The 18,217-nt window shown below is 43.5% G+C and overlaps 1 protein-coding gene across 3 annotated transcripts in view; it reads left to right on the top strand.

The window, feature by feature from the left end:
- LOC126063825 (CTP synthase 1-like) overlaps positions 1-18,217 on the top strand; it is a 100,531-nt gene that overhangs the window by 23,621 nt on the left and 58,693 nt on the right. For all 3 annotated transcript variants that reach the window (XM_049862220.1, XM_049862219.1, XM_049862217.1), the window contains exons 6-17: positions 1,940-2,023; positions 2,527-2,607; positions 7,918-8,069; positions 9,843-9,975; positions 11,149-11,237; positions 12,050-12,144; positions 12,856-12,918; positions 14,970-15,013; positions 15,307-15,403; positions 16,651-16,706; positions 16,805-16,901; positions 17,416-17,560. In XM_049862220.1, the coding sequence (XP_049718177.1) occupies positions 1,940-2,023; positions 2,527-2,607; positions 7,918-8,069; positions 9,843-9,975; positions 11,149-11,237; positions 12,050-12,144; positions 12,856-12,918; positions 14,970-15,013; positions 15,307-15,403; positions 16,651-16,706; positions 16,805-16,901; positions 17,416-17,560 (1,136 nt within the window). The remainder of the gene's footprint in view (positions 1-1,939; positions 2,024-2,526; positions 2,608-7,917; positions 8,070-9,842; positions 9,976-11,148; positions 11,238-12,049; positions 12,145-12,855; positions 12,919-14,969; positions 15,014-15,306; positions 15,404-16,650; positions 16,707-16,804; positions 16,902-17,415; positions 17,561-18,217) is intronic.

Here is an 18,217-nt window from a genome sequence, read left to right as displayed (position 1 = left end):
TTTGTTATGGGTCTATTTAGTTGTTCTGCTTCTGAATGTGTTAGTTTAGGTAGGTAGTGTTTTTCAAGGAATTCATCCATTTCTTCTAGGTTTTCAAATTTGTTAGAGTACAATTTTTCATAATAATCTGAAATGATTCTTTTAATTTCATTTGGTTCTGTTGTGATGTGGTCCTTCTCATTTCTTATTCGGGTTATTTGTTTCCTTTCGTGTATTTCTTTAGTCAGTCTAGCCAATGGTTTATCAATTTTGTTAATTTTTTCAAAGAACCAGCTTTTGGCTTTGTTAATTCTTTCAATTGTTTTTCTGTTCTCTAATTCATTTAGTTCAGCTCTAATTTTTATTATTTGTTTTCTTCTGGTGCCTGATGGATTCTTTTGTTGCTCACTTTCTATTTGTTCAAGTTGTAGGGACAGTTCTCTGATTTTGGCTCTTTCTTCTTTTTGTATGTGTGCATTTATTGATATAAATTGGCCTCTGAGCACTGCTTTTGCTGTGTCCCAGAGGTTTTGATAGGAAGTATTTTCATTCTCGTTGCTTTCTATGAATTTCCTTATTCCCTCCTTGATGTCTTCTATAACCCAGTCTTTTTTCAGGAGGGTATTGTTCATTTTCCAAGTATTTGATTTCTTTTCCCTCGTTCTTCTGTTATTGATCTCTAGTTTTATTGCCTTGTGGTCTGAGAAGATGCTTTGTAATATTTCGATGTTTTGGACTCTGCAAAGGTTTGTTTTATGACCTAATATGTGGTCTATTCTAGAGAATGTTCCATGTGCGCTAGAAAAAAAAGTATATTTTGCAGCAGTTGGGTGGAGAGTTCTGTATAAGTCAATGAGGTCAAGTTGGTTGATTGTTGTAATTAGATCTTCCGTGTCTCTGTTGAGCTTCTTACTGGATGTCCTGTCCTTCTCCGAAAGGGGTGTGTTGAAGTCTCCTACTATAATTGTGGAGGTATCTATTTCGCTTTTCAGTTCTGTTAAAATTTGATTTATATATCTTGCAGCCCTGTCATTGGGTGCGTAAATATTTAATATGGTTATGTCTTCCTGATCAATTGTCCCTTTTATCATTATATAGTGTCCTTCTTTATCCTTTGTGGTGGATTTAAGTCTAAAGTCTATTTTGTCAGAAATTAATATTGCTACTCCTCTTCTTTTTTGCTTATTGTTTGCTTGATATACTTTTTTCCATCCTTTGAGTTTTAGTTTGTTTGTGTCTCTAAGTCTAAGGTGTGTCTCTTGTAGGCAGCATATAGATGGATCGTGTTTCTTTATCCAGTCTGTGACTCTCTGTGTGTATAAGATTTTTGAATTACAAACTAATTTGTGCTGTAAACTTTGACCTAAAACACAATTTCCAAAAAAAACAAACCTCAGAGTACCAAAGCAATATGCCAAAAACAAAAAATTTATTAACGTTCAGGAAAACAAAAAATTAGACCAGAAAAGAAAAGTACGGGACAAGGTTTAACTGAGTAGCAATTAAATACCCCAAAATATATAAAGCCTGCAGAGGGATCTAACCAAAATCCTGAGATGGCCCAGCAGGCACAGGAAGGGTGTACCTGTGGTAGGGACAGGGGAAGGAGAGGGTGGGATCGTCATCCACCAGGGAAATCAGAAAATATCTCAGACTAAATGTCAAGACGTAGCAATAATGCATGCCAGAAGGATCAGTTAGAAGACTTACAGACTAGTTGCCTCTGGGGCTTGGAGAATGGGAGGGGGTGGATGAGGACTGGATACCACTGTTTTTTAAGACAAACCTTGCAGAACTATTTGACTCTAAACTATATGCATGTGTAACTCTGACAAATTAAAATTAAGTTCTATGAATGGTGAAATTATCTATTTCCCTAGTAAAAGGTATTCAGGGGAAAGTCATACTTGAAAATTCTTTATTATAGAGAAATTAACTTTTTTTTTTCTTTTATAAATAGCCAAGTTCAACAAGGGAACAGAAGAGTAAACCCACTCAGTATAGTGTTCAGAAACTTAGAGGGCTTGGGCTTTCCCCAGATCTGGTAAGATTTCCTGATTACCTGGTTTCCATGTGATCTTACATATCTAATTCAGATCTCTCCTCCATGACAGATAGGACCTTTGCTTTTGTGGCCTGCTTTTGATTTTAATTGATGGTGGAGAAAATAGTGTTCTGAACTGGGCTCTTACTTTACGGGATTTCCGTACCTGGCTTGTGTGAGGCCTTGGGCTCTCCATGCCTTCCTTCTCCTCTCGTTCCTTCATTTCTCCTTTTCCTTCCAACCTAAGAACAGCAATGAAGGAGGAAAACCCCAGTTAGCTTGTGTGGTTCTTTTTAATATCCTGCCATTCTCTTGGGGTTTGGGGCTTGGGGATTTAAGTTCTGAAAATAGGTGATATATTTTCATAGTTTCCTTGTGTTGTGCTCATTGTTAACATTTTAATCCATCCTAGTGTGATGTCTGTTTTAATTTCATTCAGGAATAAAACTTGACTTTGTCACCCCTTCTTTCTACCTAACCTGACTTGTTTTCTTTACCGCTAGGTTGTGTGCAGGTGCTCAGATCCTCTTGAGACATCAGTGAAAGACAAAATATCAATGTTCTGCCACGTTGAACCTGAACAAGTAAGTAGCAATTCAATCTCCATGTGAATCTTTTTTGCTTCTCGTTGTCCTAGAGTCTCCTAACCAATTTCACCAGGCTTGTAATTTTGTAGTTTGAGACAGTAGACAGTTCCTAGGAGAACTGATACCCCTGGGCTCTATGACTCATTGTTTTCTTAGCTCTTGTGGTGCCCCAAACGTACCTTTACCTCTTCTGCCTCTTTTCTCTTTGCTCCTTGTACTTTATGCCCCCGCCATGCTGAATGTCTTTCAGGTCTCTTATCACCTGTCATGGATTTAATTGTATCCTCCCAAAATATGTGCATCAATTTGGCTAGGCCATGATTCCCAGTATTGTGTGATTGTCTACTATTTTGTCATCTGATGTGATTTTCTTATGTGTTGTCAATCCTACCTCTATATTAATGAGGTGGGGTAAGTGGCAGTTATATTAATAAGGCAGGATTCAATCTACAAGATTGGATTTTGTTTTGAGCCAATCTCTTTTGAGATATAAAAGAGAGAAGTGAGCAGAGAGACAGGGGGACCTCATACACCAAGAAAGCAGCACCAGGAGCAGAGCATGTCCTTTGGTCCCAGGGTTCCTGCGCGGAGGAGCTCCTAGTCCAGGGGACGATTGATGAGAAGGACGTTCCTCCAGAGACGACAGACAGAGAAAGCTTTCCCCTGGAGCTGATGCCCTGAATTTGGACTTCTAGCCTACTAGAGTGTGAGAAAATAAATTTTTCTTTGTTAAAGCCATCCTCCTGAGGTATTTCTGTTACAGCAGAACTAGGTAACTAAGACAACACCCCACACTCTTTTTAGTGCTGGGTTTTTCCGCTTCCTGATTTCTGTGAGAAACCAGTGCTCTCTCTCCCTGTTGGTCTAGCAGTCTCTTCTTCATTGTCATCCTTCAGGACCTAGCTAGGACATGGCATTTTCAGAAAAGCTTTACTTGCCAAACCTCCTTGACCTCAAATCTCATGGTTAATCACTTCCTTCTCAAGGCTACCTGTGTGTTTTATACCTGCTGGTCGTGAGCTTACGGTACCAGTATGAGTAGAAGTTAAATTGATTTCAACCCATGGCGACTCATGTGTGTCAGAGTAGAACTGTGGTCCACAGGGTTTTCAATGGCTAATTTTTCAGAAGTAGATCACCAGCCCATTCTTCCAAGGTACCTCTGTGTGGACTCGAACCACCAACCTTTTTGTTAATAGCCGAGCACTTAACTGTTTGCACCACTCAGGGAACAAGCTTATCATACGGCCCCTGAGTGTTTGTGTGTGTCTATATTTGCCTCCCCTAGTAGATTGTGAGCTTCATCAGGGCAAAGACCCTGTCATCAGCCTTGTGTACCTGGTGCCAGTTGTTGAGGGCGTTGTAGGCTGTCAGACATATTTTAGTCTTTCTGTTAGCCGTGCTCACAGAGGAAACCTGTGGTGGTGGTGGTGGTTGTTAGGTGCTGTCGAGTCGGTTCCGACTCATAGTGACCCTATGCACAACAGAATGAAACATTGCCTGGCCCTGCGCCATCCTTACAATTGTTGTTATGGTTGAGCTCATTGTTGCAGCCACTGTGTCAGTCCACCTCATTGAGGGTCTTCCTCTTTTCCGCTGACCCTGTACTCTGCCAAGCATGACGTCCTTTTCCAGGGACTGATCCCTCCTAACAACATGTCCAAAGTATGTAAGACACAGTCTCGCCATCCTTGCTTCTAAGGAGCAAATCTGTACTTCTTCTAATACAGATTTTTTCATTCTTTTGGCAGTCCATGGTATGTTCAATATTCTTTGCCAACACCACAATTCAAAGGCGTCAACTCTTCTTCTGTCTTCCTTATTCATTGTCCAGCTTTCACGTGCATATGATCCAATTGAAAATACCATGGCTTGGGCCAGGCACACCTTAGTCTTCAGGGTGACATCTTTGCTCTTCAACACTTTGAACAGGTCCTTTGCAGCAGATTTGCCCAATGCAATGCGTCTTTTGATTTCTTGACTGCTGCTTCCATGGCTGTTGATTGTGGATCCAAGTAAAACAGAATCCTTGACAACTTCCGTCTTTTCTCTGTTTATCATGATGTTGCTCATTGGTCCAGTTGTGAGGATTTTTGTTTTCTTTATGTTGAGGTGTAATCTGTACTGAAGGCTGTGGTCTTTGATCTTCATTACTAAGTGCTTCAAGTCCTCTTCACTTTCAGCAAGCAAGGTTGTGTCATCTGCATAACGCAGGTTGTTAATGAGTCTTCCTCCAATCTTGATGCCCCATTCTTCTTCATATAGTCCAGCTTCTCGTATTATTTGTTCAGCATACAGATTAAATAGGTATGGTGAAAGAATACAACCCTGACACACACCTTTCTTGACTTTAAACCAATCGGTATCCCCTTGTTCTGTCTGAACAACTGCCTCTTGATCTATATAAAGGTTCCTCATGAGCACAATTAAGTGTTCTGGAATTCCCATTCTTCGCAGTGTTATCCATAGTTTGTTATGATCCACACAGTCAAATGCCTTTGCATAATGAATAAAACACAGGTAAACATCCTTCCGGTATCCTCTGCTTTCAGCCAGGATCCATCTGACATCAACAGTATCCCTGGTTCCAAGTCCTCTTCTGAAACCAGCCTGAATTTCTGCAGGTCCCTGTCGATATACTGCTGTAGCCATTTGTGAATGATCTTCAGCAAAATTTTGCTTGCGTGTGATATTAACGATATTCTATAATTTCCACATTCGGTTGGATCACCTTTCTTGGGAATAGTCATAAATATGGATCTCTTCCAGTCAGTTGGCCAGGAAGCTGTCTTTGATATTTCTGGCATAGATGAGTGAGCTCCTCCAGCGCTGCCTCCATTTGATGAAACATCTCAATTGATATTCCATCAATTCCTGGAGCCTTGTTTTTCGCCCATGCCTTCAGAGCAGCTTGGACTTCTTCCTTCAGTACCATTGGTTCCCAATCATATGCCACCTCTTGAAATGGTTGAATGTCGACTAATTCTTTTTGGTATAATGTCTCTGTATATTCCTTCCATCTTTTGATGCTTTCTGCATCGTTTAATATTTTCCCCGTAGAATCCTTCAGTATTGCAACTGGAGGCTTGAATTTTTTCTTCAGTTCTTTCAGCTTGAGAAACACCGAGTATGTTCTTCCCTTTTGGTTTTCCATCTCCAGCTCTTTGCACATGTCATTATAATACTTTACTTTGTCTTCTCGAGAAGCCCTTTGAAATCTTCTGTTCTTTTACTTCATCAGTTCCTCCTTTTGCTTTAGCTGCTCGACGTTCAAGACCAAGTTTCAGAGTCTCCTCTGCCATCCATCTTGGTCTTTTCTTTCTTTCCTGTCTTTTCAATGACCTCTTGCTTTTTTCAAGTATGATGTCCTTGATGTCATTCCACAACTTGTCTGGTCTTTGGTCACCATTGTTCAATGCATCAAATCTGTTCTTCAAATGGTCTCTAAATTCAGGTGGGATATACTCAAGGTCATATTTTGGCTATTGTGGACTTGCTCTGATTTTCTTCAGTTTCAGCTTCAACTTGCATATGAGCAATTGATGGTCTGTTCCACAGTCTGGCCTTGTTCTGACTGATGATATTGAGCTTTTCCATCATCTCTTTCCACAAATTTAGTTAGTTTGATTTCTGTTTGTTCCATCTGGTGGGTCCATATGTATAAACCTGTGGTAAGGAAATCCAAAATGTTCCAACCTGTGATATATCTAAGTAGGATGCATAGTATGGAAATTCTAGGGGGTGATAAGTTGAGATGGTGGCGCAGGTCAGGTTTAGCTGAAGCAGAGTGGAAGGAAAGTTATGGTCAAGGAATTTTGAGGCTAGGTTATTGGATATTTGAATTACACTGTTAAATTTCCTATGTGGTCATGTGTTTGTTAGTGCTGCTACAACAGAAACGCATGGATGGGTGGCTTTAATGAACAGAAATTTATGTTCTCACAGGTTAGGAGGTTAGAGGTCTGAATTTAGGGTGTCGGCTCTAGGTAAAGGCTCTGTCTGCTCTGAGGGGAAATCCTTGTCTCCTTCAGCCTTTCTTCCTCAGTTCCTCGGTGGTCTCCACATGGCATCAGTCCTTCTCTATTAGCGCTTGCATGCTTCTGGGCCTGATCTGCTCTTTTGTACCTCAGAAAGGGATGGGCTTGAGATACACCCTGCACTGATGTGGCCTTGTTACCATAAAGAATGGGATTACATCCATGGCGTAAGAGTGAGGATTTCGCACATGTAATTTTGGGGGACACGGTTCGTCCTGTAACAGGTGGGTCTCAACGTGGCTGCACGTCGGAATCACTCGGGGAGCTTTAACACATGCTGGTGTTACCTCCTCCCAGGATTCCGAGTGAAGCGGCCTGGGGTGCTGGGCTGCCTCCCCGCAGGACTCTGAGTGAAATGGCCTGGGGTGCGTGGCTGCCTCCCCCCCCAGGATCCTGAGTAAAGCAGCCTGGGGTGCAGGGCTGCCTCCTCCCAGGATTCCGAGTGAAGTGGCCTGGAGTGCAGGGTTGCCTTCCTCCCAGGATTCTGAGTGAAGTGGCCTGGGTCGTGGGTCTGCCTCCTCCCAGGATTCTGAGTGAAGCGGCCTGGGGTGCCAGGCTGCCTCCCCGCAGGGTTCTGAGTGAAGTGGCCTGGGGCGCGGGGCTGCCTCCCCGCAGGATTGTGAGTGAAGCGGCCTGGGGTGCAGGTGTTGCCTCCTCCCCAGGATCCTGAGTGAAGCGGCCTGGGGTGCGGGCCTGCCTCCTCCCAGGATTCTGAGTGAAGCGGCCTGGGGTGCAGGTATTGCCTCCTCCCCAGGATTCTGAGTGAAGCGGCCTGGCGTGCAGGGCTGCCTCCCCTCCAGAATCCTGAGAGAAGTGGCCTGGGGCACGGGGCTGCCTCCCCCCAAGGATCCTGAGTGAAGCTGCCTGGGGTGCAGGGCTGCCTCCTCCCAGGATTCCAAGTGAAGTGGCCTGGGGTGCGGGGCTGCCTCCCTCCCAGGATCCTGAGTGAAGTGGCCTGGCGTGCAGGGTGGGCTTTTGGGTTTTCATAGCTGCCCGAATGATTCTGATAAGCAGCCAAGCCTGAGAACCACTGGTCCTCTGTTAAGCCGTTCATGCATTCTTGGGCCACATCCTACTTGGGTATTTGTGTTTCTTAATCCACGTTCGTAAGAATGTAGCCATTAATTTTCTATTCTGGTGTTTTTGAGTTGGTTTTGGTTATTTATATTTCTCTAAAAATTGGTCTTTTTTCTGTTTTCAAATGGAGAACATATTTTGCGAAGGGTATGCAGCCAGTAGGAGGCTAAACTTTTTTTCTTTTTTTAAACAGGTCATCTGTGTCCAGGATGTCTCATCCATCTACCGAGTCCCCTTGTTATTAGAAGAACAAGGGGTTGTAGATTATTTTCTTAGACGACTCAATCTCCCTATTGAGAGGCAGCCACAAAAAATGCTGAGGAAGTGGAAGGAGATGGCTGACAGGTATGCCATAGTGAGGTGCTGGGGGACGAGCCTCGTTTCTCTTGTTTGTAAGGCCTCAGGGAATTCAGCTCTTGCTGCAGCACTTCAGCGGTTCTGCCGTCAGTGAGTGTTGGAAAAGGTTTTAATGGGCAGAGATGTCAGGATTGTTAAGAGGGCCTCTTAGCTGTCAAGATGTTGCTTCCTGGATGAGGGAATCCTGGTAGAGCTGGGGCCGGGTCCCAGGTCTCAGACAGTAAGTCCAGATTACTTTCTATGACACTTGTCTCTCATCAGCTAGAAAATCAATTCAAACAGGCATCCCAGTGCAGTGGGCTGGCGCACAGCCCTGAAGCCCCAGACTAGGCTCTTCTTTCTGGGCTGACCATGGCTGGAGCACTCTGTGTTTGGGAACATGCTGCTCGCCCACACCAGAGGGGATCAGCAAGGGCGCGCAGTCTTCTTTTACTAAAAAAACCAGTTACCGTGGAGTCACTTCCAACTCATGACGGTTCCATGTGTGTCAGGGTAGAACTGTGCTCCATAGGATATTCAGTGACAGATTTTTAAATTTTTTTCAGAAGTAGATTGCCAGGCCTTTCTTCCGGGTGGATTCGAACTACATACCTTTCAGTTAGCAGTGAGCGCGTTCACCATTTGCACCCCCCAGGGGCACCCTTCTTTTATTATTGCTGCCAAAACTCATTACCTCAAGGACTGTCCCCACTCCACTTCTTAAAGCTCTGCGATGTCTCACATTGCCTAATCATCCACATCCAGGATCTCTACCGGGTGTTTCAGAGCAGTGGGTGTGTCTGGTTTTAGCGTTTGGGAAGGGAGCACTCCTGTTGCTCTGACCTGTTCTCCTTCAGCCTTTATCCATTTATAGGTAGGTGTATCTTTATGTAGCTACAAAAATGGCACATAGTTTTGTGATCTTGAGAAAACATTACAAGCATTTTCCTCTGTTACTAATGATACTTTTTAATTTTTAATGAGTATAAAATGTTCTTTTATGTGGCTGCCCCATAGTTTATTTGAATTTTCCCTTTTTTAGGCACTTAGGTTGTTGACAGTTTTTCAGATTTTATTTTGTGTTTTTTTCATGTTGTGCCTTGTTCTGTAAAGAATTTGAGATGACTGTCAAGTTTTGGTGCTGGAAATATTTAATTATATAGTAGTTATTCCCATCCTCCTGTCCCCGACTGTTTCATACCAGTTGGATAGCTTCCTACACGTAAAACTCCTGAACTGAAAGACATAATGGTTCTTATGGCTCTTAATACATGTTACTCAGTTTCTTTCTAGAAGTAACTGTTTAGTGTAACAGTTTCTGTCTACACCTGTCAGCATTTAAGTACTATTACTTTTTAAGATTTTTGGTTGATAAAAGGCTTATAAGATACATTTTCTCTTAATGTGGTTTTCTCTTGATTTACTAGCTGGGTAAACAATTTTCGTTACATTGGTATACTAATCACAGGAATCTTGTGAATTGTTTGTGTCTTAATTTTTTTCTCCCTTTGAGGTTTTAATTTTTTTAACCAATTCGTATGAGGTTTTGAAATAGTCACTTTATAACAGCTTCTGAAATCTACTTTCTGTAAATAGCCAGCCATGTTGATTTGAAAATTGTCTCATGTTTACAGGTCTGTGCATAGAACTCAGTTAATATCTCAGTTAATATCCTATTATGCTCTTCCCGACATGTCTTTCTTCTCTTTAAAAAGCAAGTCTGATCTCCTGAGATTATGTACAGTCTAAGTAAATGGGTGTTTGTTGACCTTTGTTTGGTAGATATGACTGCTTACTGGAGACCTGCTCTATTGCCCTCGTGGGCAAATACACCAAGCTCTTTGACTCGTACGCCTCTGTCACTAAAGCTCTGGAGCACTCTGCACTGGCCATTAACCACAAATTGGAACTCAAGGTAAGGAGGGATGGCGTGAGTATAGCCGATGGGTGAACAGGGAGGCAGACTCCATACTGGCAGAGATGGTGCGTGCATATCTGGTTCGTACTTTTGGAGCTCAGAATTTTTCCTTAGGGATTAAAAGATTTTTGGTTGGCTCCTGGCTTTGGGAGAGCAGTGAGGAATTTGAGCAAAAAATGAAAGGGAGGTGTGGTCAGAGTAGACACTGAGGGAGTGAATTCTTGGATCTGAATATCAGGGACCAAATAAAATTGTCCATGGAAATGGGCCAGAGGCATGTTGCACAGTTGAAGGCATTGCCTAGAAACCATTCATGATGCCTCGTGACTCTGAAGCCACGCCTTTGAGGCACTGACTCTTTGGGCTTTCTAACCTACGCTGGTACCGTTTTCCTCATCTGTAAGGTGGGGATAATAATATCCATCTCATAAACTGGGGCCTGGAACATAGGCGGTAGTCGGTCAGTCGTAGTTCTTACGTTCTGTCTGTAAAGTGGTGACCAGCAGCTGAGTTGTGGAATTTGAGTGCAGTGGCCCTGCCGGCCTCTACACGAGGCAATAGAGGATCGAGGTTCAGAGCATGGACCCTGGAGCCAGGTGGCCCAAATTGTGGCTCTACCATTTATACGCTCCGTGACCCTGGACAGGTTACTTCACCCTCTTAGTGCCTCAGTTTCCTCATCTTTAAAAAGTGATAGTTATAATACCTTCCTTTTGAGGATGACTGGGGTGTGTGTGTACGTTTGAGAAAACTCATAAAAGTGTCCACTTAAAATGCTTGCATTTTATTGTTCGTAAAATTATACTTCAGTAAAGTTTTAAAAAATGAAAAGAATCTGGATGGAAGATGAAGTGGAGAGAGCGCCCCTCGGATAGAGAACACTTGAGAGCTTATTCCAGTGGCTTAGCTGAGGCGGGACCCTAAGCAGACCCAAGTGCGTGCAGATGGAGAGCTGGACGTGGGAGTTGGATGATTTTGAAGGAAACCCTTGTATTTTGAAATATAAGAAAGTTTTTCAAATTTATCTTATAATTAGATTTAAACATATTGAAATTAATCTTTTAAAACTAAGAAAGATGGAGTAGTGATAATATTATCTTAAAAGTATGGAAGAATATGGCTGTGGAGTCATGAGCTAGCTTCTCCCTCCCCTGTCTGAACAACCCCCAGTACATAGATTCTACAGACCTGGAGCCGAGCACCTTACAAGAAGATCCTGTCCGGTACCATGAAGCGTGGCAGAAGCTCTGCAGTGCTCAGTAAGTCGTATTCTCTACCTCTGGCTTCCTGGGTTTTATTTTATGCTTTTGTGTCCTAGTAGTGAGTCATCTACTTGTTTAAATATTTTTAATTACTGAAAAGACTATATACTATATGATTTTAGCCTTAGGAAAAAAATACAACTTACCAATATAGTTGAGCCTAAGGAAAACTTGTCCTCATTGTATCGGTCTACTTCTTTACATCTGTCCATTAATGAGGCTTATTTAAAGATTTGTGCTCATCAGTAGACTCTCGAAAATATTTTGTTTTTGGCAGCTATCGTTTATAATCGGAGAAAGTTAGGAATACTTTCTATTTTACTGAACACTTGAGTGTTACAGAGCCACTGCAGCTATTACTGAGACTTTTGGTCAGTTTGGCACACAGAGCTGACCTGGAAAGGCCCTTCCTACTCCAGCAGATGTAGAAATGGTGCATCATAAAGGGGGAGCACTCTAAGTCAAGAGATAAAATAAATGATATTAAAAGAAATTAAAAATTATGAAAGAGTCAGTGCCTGGGGTAAATATTAATTGTATAGTTACTGTATTGTTTTTATTGTGTATGTTATTTTTTTCACTTGTAAGCATTTTCTAATGTTATTAAGAAGAGTCCATGATTTTGTTTGTTTTTTAAGTTAATGGTGTTTGCATGCAGCTCATTGGCGGTCTGTAAATAACAGAGTCCCAGCCACAAAATGCATGGAGTACGTTCATGGCATCAGTGTCTCAGTAATGGCTGGGTAGGTGTGTACTGCAGGCTGGACTGGTGGAAGGGGAGTTGCCATGTGGTTTGTTCTGTTGTGCAGTGGAGTGCTGGTTCCAGGCGGGTTTGGCGTTCGAGGAACGGAGGGAAAAATCCAAGCAATCTGCTGGGCTCGAAAACAGAAAAAGCCTTTTTTGGGTAAGGAGCTCCCTAGTGCACTCTCCAGCCTGAGCAGGAAAGAGCAAGAGAAGGTACCATGTGGGCGCCCATACATAACACTGGAAGGCCATTGAAACAAACTATAGGTGCTTTCTTTCTAGACAGAAGCTCAAGTAGAAGCCTTGTTGGTTCTGTTGGGGAGAAATTCAAACTCACCTTCAAAATGTACAAGCTTGGGAGCTACATGTAGAGGTCATAGAATTTTGGGTGGGATGAAATATCAATTAGGAAGTCCTATCCACTTAAGGACTGTTTGAGCATTCATGTAATATCGAGTATTAAAACCGTGTCACTTGGCATGCCAGCTGATTGTAATTGGGCAACGTGATTTAGGATGCTTCCTGGTGCTGTAAATTTAGCACTTTTCACCTTGATCAGTTGTAAGTGGGACTTAATGAGAGGTTCCCTTAACTTGAATTTTTAAGTTCTGAAAAGGATATTGTTTATCTGTAAAATGAAGAAACTTTTCAAATTTCGAGGCCCCATGTACCCTTAGACCCAGCGTTTGGAATCTGGTACAGAGAAAGCATACCAGCAGGGGGTGCTCGTTTATAGCAGGAAATGATGAGAGTTTGATCGAGACTGTAGTTCTGTGAACAATCGGGGGACAAAGTCCACAGCAGGCTGGTTAGAAACCTGGGAGCTACCTTTTCAATGGAGCTTCATTTGTTTTTTCTCTGTACTGGGAAGGTGTGTGCTTAGGAATGCAGCTGGCTGTGGTGGAATTCTCAAGAAATGTGCTGGGATGGCAAGGTAAGTGTCCATTTGAAAACGTGCGCCTAGTATTAGACCACTTTAAGTTCCCGCTCACATTTTCCCTGGAAGGGCAGGAAGCCTGTTGCACATTGGGTAGTGGGAGCAGAGGGGGACAGGCCTGGTTTCTCAGTGCCTTATAGGGTGCAGACACGGGGGCGCTGCTGTGTTCATGGAGGCAAAACTTGGCTCCTCAAGGCCGATAGCACAGGATGGAGGGAGCACCGCTGAGCATGCAGCCCAGCTTTCTGCCCCTGAAGCATGGTGGTTACCATGGCTACCATCACGGGGCTGTGCCTAGTGAGAAAACGGGCCTAAGTGAGGCTTAGTTACTGTGAACTCTGGCTCTGGAGCCGTCAGACCTGGCCTCAAATTTTGACTTAAAGTGATAATTAATTGGGTGATGTTAGACAAATTACTTAGCTTTTCTGGGCCTTTTTAAAATTTTTTTCTTAATATTTTCATTGTGTTTTTGGTGAAAGTTTGCATACCAAGTTAGGTTCCCATTTGACAATTTCCACACAAATTGTTCAGTGACATTAGTTATATTTTCCACAATGTGTCAACGTTCGCTTTGTGTTTTGGTTGTCCCATTTCCAGTACTCTGGTTTCCCTCCTCCTGTCTTCTGGGGGCCTTTGTTTTGTTTGTTTCTTTCTGTAAAATGACACCTACTTCACATAGTTGTTACAGCTAAGTGAAATAATTCATGTAAATAGTCCTCAGCAGTGCCTGGCCTATAGGAAATGCTCAGTAATGCCAGCTCCCTGCCTAGCTAGCTGTGCAGTACTGCATAACAGACCACCCCCAGCATAGTGGCTTCATGCAGCAATGATTTAGTATTTGTCAGTGTTCTCTGGGCTGACTGGACTGGGGGGACGCTTTCTCTGCTCTACGTGGTGTACCTGCGACCACTCCCGTTCTGCATTCAGGCAGGGACCTCGAGATAGTCTTCATGTGCGGTGGCTCATCATTCGCTAGTTCAGCCCAAGCTTCTTCACAGCATGGTGGCTGGCGTCCAAAATGACAAGCCCAACGTGCCAGCAAGTCACACGGCCAAGCCCAGAGTCGGTGTGGTTCATGGGGCCTCTGATGTCATAGTTGGCCACAGCCACTTTATTCTCCTTAGCCCGACTGACAAAAACTAGATTTTCAGAGAGACCTTATAAGTTCTAAGTAAAATAAAGCAACTTGACGGAATATACTGGCTCTACAGAGTACAGGTGGTTCTCTGTGGCCAGCTTGCTGTTAGGCTGGGTTCCTCAGTTTTGTAGGCAGCACGGCTTTTGGTTTCTGACTTCTTAGCTCCTGGCAGGTACTGTCTTATCACCCAGCACCACAGAGCTGGCCTTCTTGGCACCTTGGACCTCTCCCAGCTGTGATCCCCCGGTCTCCTACTCAGGTTGCCAGACCTGGGCATGAGCTTACGCTTCAGTTGAGACCTGGCCCCAGATCAGGCCCAGGAGGGGAACAATACCTACCACTCACACAGAAAGAACCAGATATGCAGTACCAGGAAATTGTTCTTTTTATTTTAGTCTTTAGTGATTTTGCTCATGGTTAGGTGGTAAATTCAGTAAAGGATGGAAAGGCTATTTGGATTTTGAAATTAGTTAAATTTCTGATTTCTCAATTGAGCAAGGCAAGTGAGTAAGAGCAACATATTAGATGTGGAGAATGCAAGACATGGAGACGAAATAGCACTTGTCCATCTTAGAGAAACAAAAAGTGAAGAAATTAAGACAATCATATAAGAACTGTCATAAAGATGCATTATCTAAATAAAGATTATTGGGTTATGCCATTGGGTTTGGTGTCCCCATTTTGTACTGTTTGACTTCCCAGAGAGTTACAGGTTGAATAGAAAAATTGACTGGAGTTGGTGTGTTGAGTATTTCAAGTCTTAAAAATGCTGTTCCTGGGTTTTGTTCTAATCAGTGAATGACTCTATACTGAGGAGGGAAGTTGGCGATTTAGAGCTTAGGAATGAAACAATTAAATAATCAGTTTTGTTTGTAACAATTTTCCTAACACAGGTACTTTGATTTTTCAGATGCCAATTCTACAGAGTTTGACTCTAAGACAACGCACCCCGTGGTGAGTCAAGCGTTTGAATCTCAGACGACTTAAAAGGTGTGGAAGGGCGTTTTATGAAAGTTATGGATGGTCAGAGACAGGAAGTGAGACCACTTTGGTCCATCCCAGAAAACCCTGAGGTTTGTTGTTATAGGTTTAGTGGACAGGAGAAACTTTTATTTTTCATGATGTAATTCTTCAGTACTCTTCCCAATTTGTGACAGAAAAATTTTAAGACAGGTACTACCATAGGCAGCTACAGGGGATTCCTGATTAAAATAATTAAGACTTGTTTGTTTTCTGAACGCCTCCAGGTCATAGACATGCCCGAGCACAATCCTGGGCAGATGGGCGGAACTATGAGGCTGGGCAAGAGGAGAACCCTGTTCCAGACCAAGAACTCGGTCATAAGTAAGGGCTGCCTCGTGCCAGCCTGGGCCTTCGGCTCAGCACAACTGGGACTTGTGTCTTGGGTGATGCCATGGCTCTGAAGGACCAGGCTGGCTGTTTTGGTTTTGTTCTTGCTTTTGAAGTTCTTTTTATTCCCCTCCTATTCTTGCTCTTTTAGAATGCACTGTGATAGCCAAAGAAGCAATGTGGTTCTGGGAAAGATCACTGACTATACAGACTGGGACCTGGGGCACCTTGGTTTTGGACGACTCACTACAATGAGGCAGTTAGGTCAAGTCCATTGTAATCTGTCACTTCCTTATACTGTTAGATTGAATTATATGGAATTGCCGATATTTGACCATGATTGTTCCACAAAAATGGCAATTTCATACGGTTCAGTCAAAATGTTGTTAGGTGCCGTCGAGTCAGTTGTGACTTGTAGCAACCCTGTGTACAACAGAACAAAACACTGCCCAGTCCTGTACCATCATCACTCTAAATAGACTTTGTTATAACAAGGTACTAATAGGTGCTAAAGATTTAGGCAAAATTGGGGGAGGAAAATATTTAAGAAAAATACTCTTAGTCAGGTTTTTTTTCTTGTCCGCTGGGAAAATTCCACCTTTAATCTGTTACCAATAGCACCCCTGTGTCTGACCGGGGGTTTCATAATAGCATAGTTTGAGAACCACTTGCGTAGATGATCTTCAAGTCCTGAAATTTTCAACTCCAATATGCAGTGGTTTAGGGATCTCACCAGGTGGCCACGAATAGTCAGTAAAGCAGCCCGTTTGCAAATACAGGGCTTGCTCACCCACAGTCACCAGTCAGCCTGGGTGCTGTGAGGCACTGTGGCTTGAACCGCATGGTGCTCACCCTGAGTGTCTTCTGTGTAGCTCTTAAAATGTCTTCCTTCCCCTGGTTACTCTCAGAGCTTCGGCCTTTTGGTACATTCTGATTTGTTTTCCATGGCAGGTTGCAGTAGAATAGTGCTGTGTACTTCAGTGATCGTGTGTTTGAGGGTGGTGGGAAAAGTCTCCGTCTGTTACGATTTTCCTTAGAGGGCTCAAAAGGAGTCAGCAGCCCCAGAATTAGTCTAAACCGTGCTGTTAAAAGCTGGCGAACGTGGGTGGTAGGAGAATTGCAGAACTACCTTCACAAGTCTGGCGGTATAGATGATGAAACGGAAACTGGGAGCAGGGTGTGGTCGTGAACACGTTATGTGGTGAAATGAGAGTTCCTTACATCAGTTGCTTGTTTGCCAGGAAAACTCTATGGAGATCCGGAATTCGTGGAGGAGAGGCACCGCCACAGATTTGAGGTGACGATTTGAGCCTGTGACCTTTAAAATGTTCTCCTTTCTGTTACTCTGGAATCATTGGTGAGAGACCAGCAGAATTATCTTTCACACTTCAACAGGTGAATCCAGTCTTGAAAAAGTGTTTGGAAGAGCAAGGCTTGAAGTTTGTTGGCCAAGATGTAGAAGGAGAGAGAATGGAAATTGTGGAGTTGGAAGGTGATTACTTGGGCAGTTGAATTTCAAGGAAAGTTTAGTTTCTTGGCATATGGAAAATAGAAGAATGTAAGGTGTTGCCCATGACCTCACAGAATTAGGAAGCAGCACTGCCTTGTAAGGAGAAGGGCCTTGGTGGACCGTGTATCTGGGGCCCTGGGAGGTTCATCCTTTTACCATGGTTTTCCTCGGGCAGCTGTTCAACCTCTCAGTCTCAGTTCCTTGTTCTCAAATGAGATTTGGACTTGGTATTGAAGCACCTTCAGATCTCACAGAACCGTATGACCCAGTCCTTTGGAAGTCATAGTGGGGGATACCCTTCAGCTGGAGGAAAGGGTGTAAATCTCCTGTATTTTGGGGTTACCTCTTGCCTACATCCAAATTAAGAAGTTATTTTTTAATAATTTAGGGTTGATGGAAATAGGAAAATTTAACAAGCATTTTTTTTTTTTAATGCTGTTTACCTTCTATGCATAGTATACATAATGGAGCTGTTTCTTGTGAATTTCTGTTTCAGATCATCCTTTTTTTGTTGGGGTTCAGTACCACCCTGAGTTCCTGTCCAGACCTATCAAGCCTTCCCCACCCTACTTGGGCCTTCTCCTGGCCTCTGCAGGAAGACTCCCACATTACCTCCAGAAAGGCTGCCGGCTCTCACCCAGGTGGGTTCGCTGATCACTCATTCAGCAGTTCCTCACCTTCTCCAGTCCTTTAAAGACCAGAAACCAAACCGTTGCCATTGAGTTGATTTGGACGCATAGCAGCTCTGCAGGACATAGTATAACTGCCCCGTAGTGTTTCCAAGGCTGTAAACCTTTTCGGAAGCAGACTGCTTCATCTTTCCCCCACAGAGCTGGTGGGTTCAACCATCACCCCTTCTGTTAGCAGCCAAGTGCTTGACCACTCCACCACCAGGGCTCCATTTAGTCCTTTAGGTGGTCACTAATCCATTGTGACAAGGCATCCCATGGTCATTATTAAGAAAAGCCACGGAAACCAGGGTGTCTTTCCTGCCGAGGGTCCTTGCGCAGCATGCCGTGTGCTCCTCCTCACATTTGCACATTCCCTTTCCTAGGGTTTGCTCAGGCTGCTGCTGTGCCGCCTCTGCCGCCCCGGCTTAGTGGCCAAGTCCCCCTCCTGCAGCATCTGGGTTCCGACGATGCTGAACTGATCACATTTGGCAGTAGCACCCTGTGGTCAATGTTAGGGGGCGGATCACACCCCATTGCTACCTTTCTCAGACACCAGTTAGTTTCTCTGAGTTGATGGCCAGGGCATCATGACTGAAGTTTAAATTGATGGTGTGTCTTCAGTAATTA

The sequence above is a fragment of the Elephas maximus genome, chromosome 20 (assembly GCF_024166365.1).
Source record: "Elephas maximus indicus isolate mEleMax1 chromosome 20, mEleMax1 primary haplotype, whole genome shotgun sequence".
NCBI lineage: Eukaryota > Metazoa > Chordata > Mammalia > Proboscidea > Elephantidae > Elephas > Elephas maximus.
This window is presented reverse-complemented; position numbering and strand designations above follow the sequence as displayed.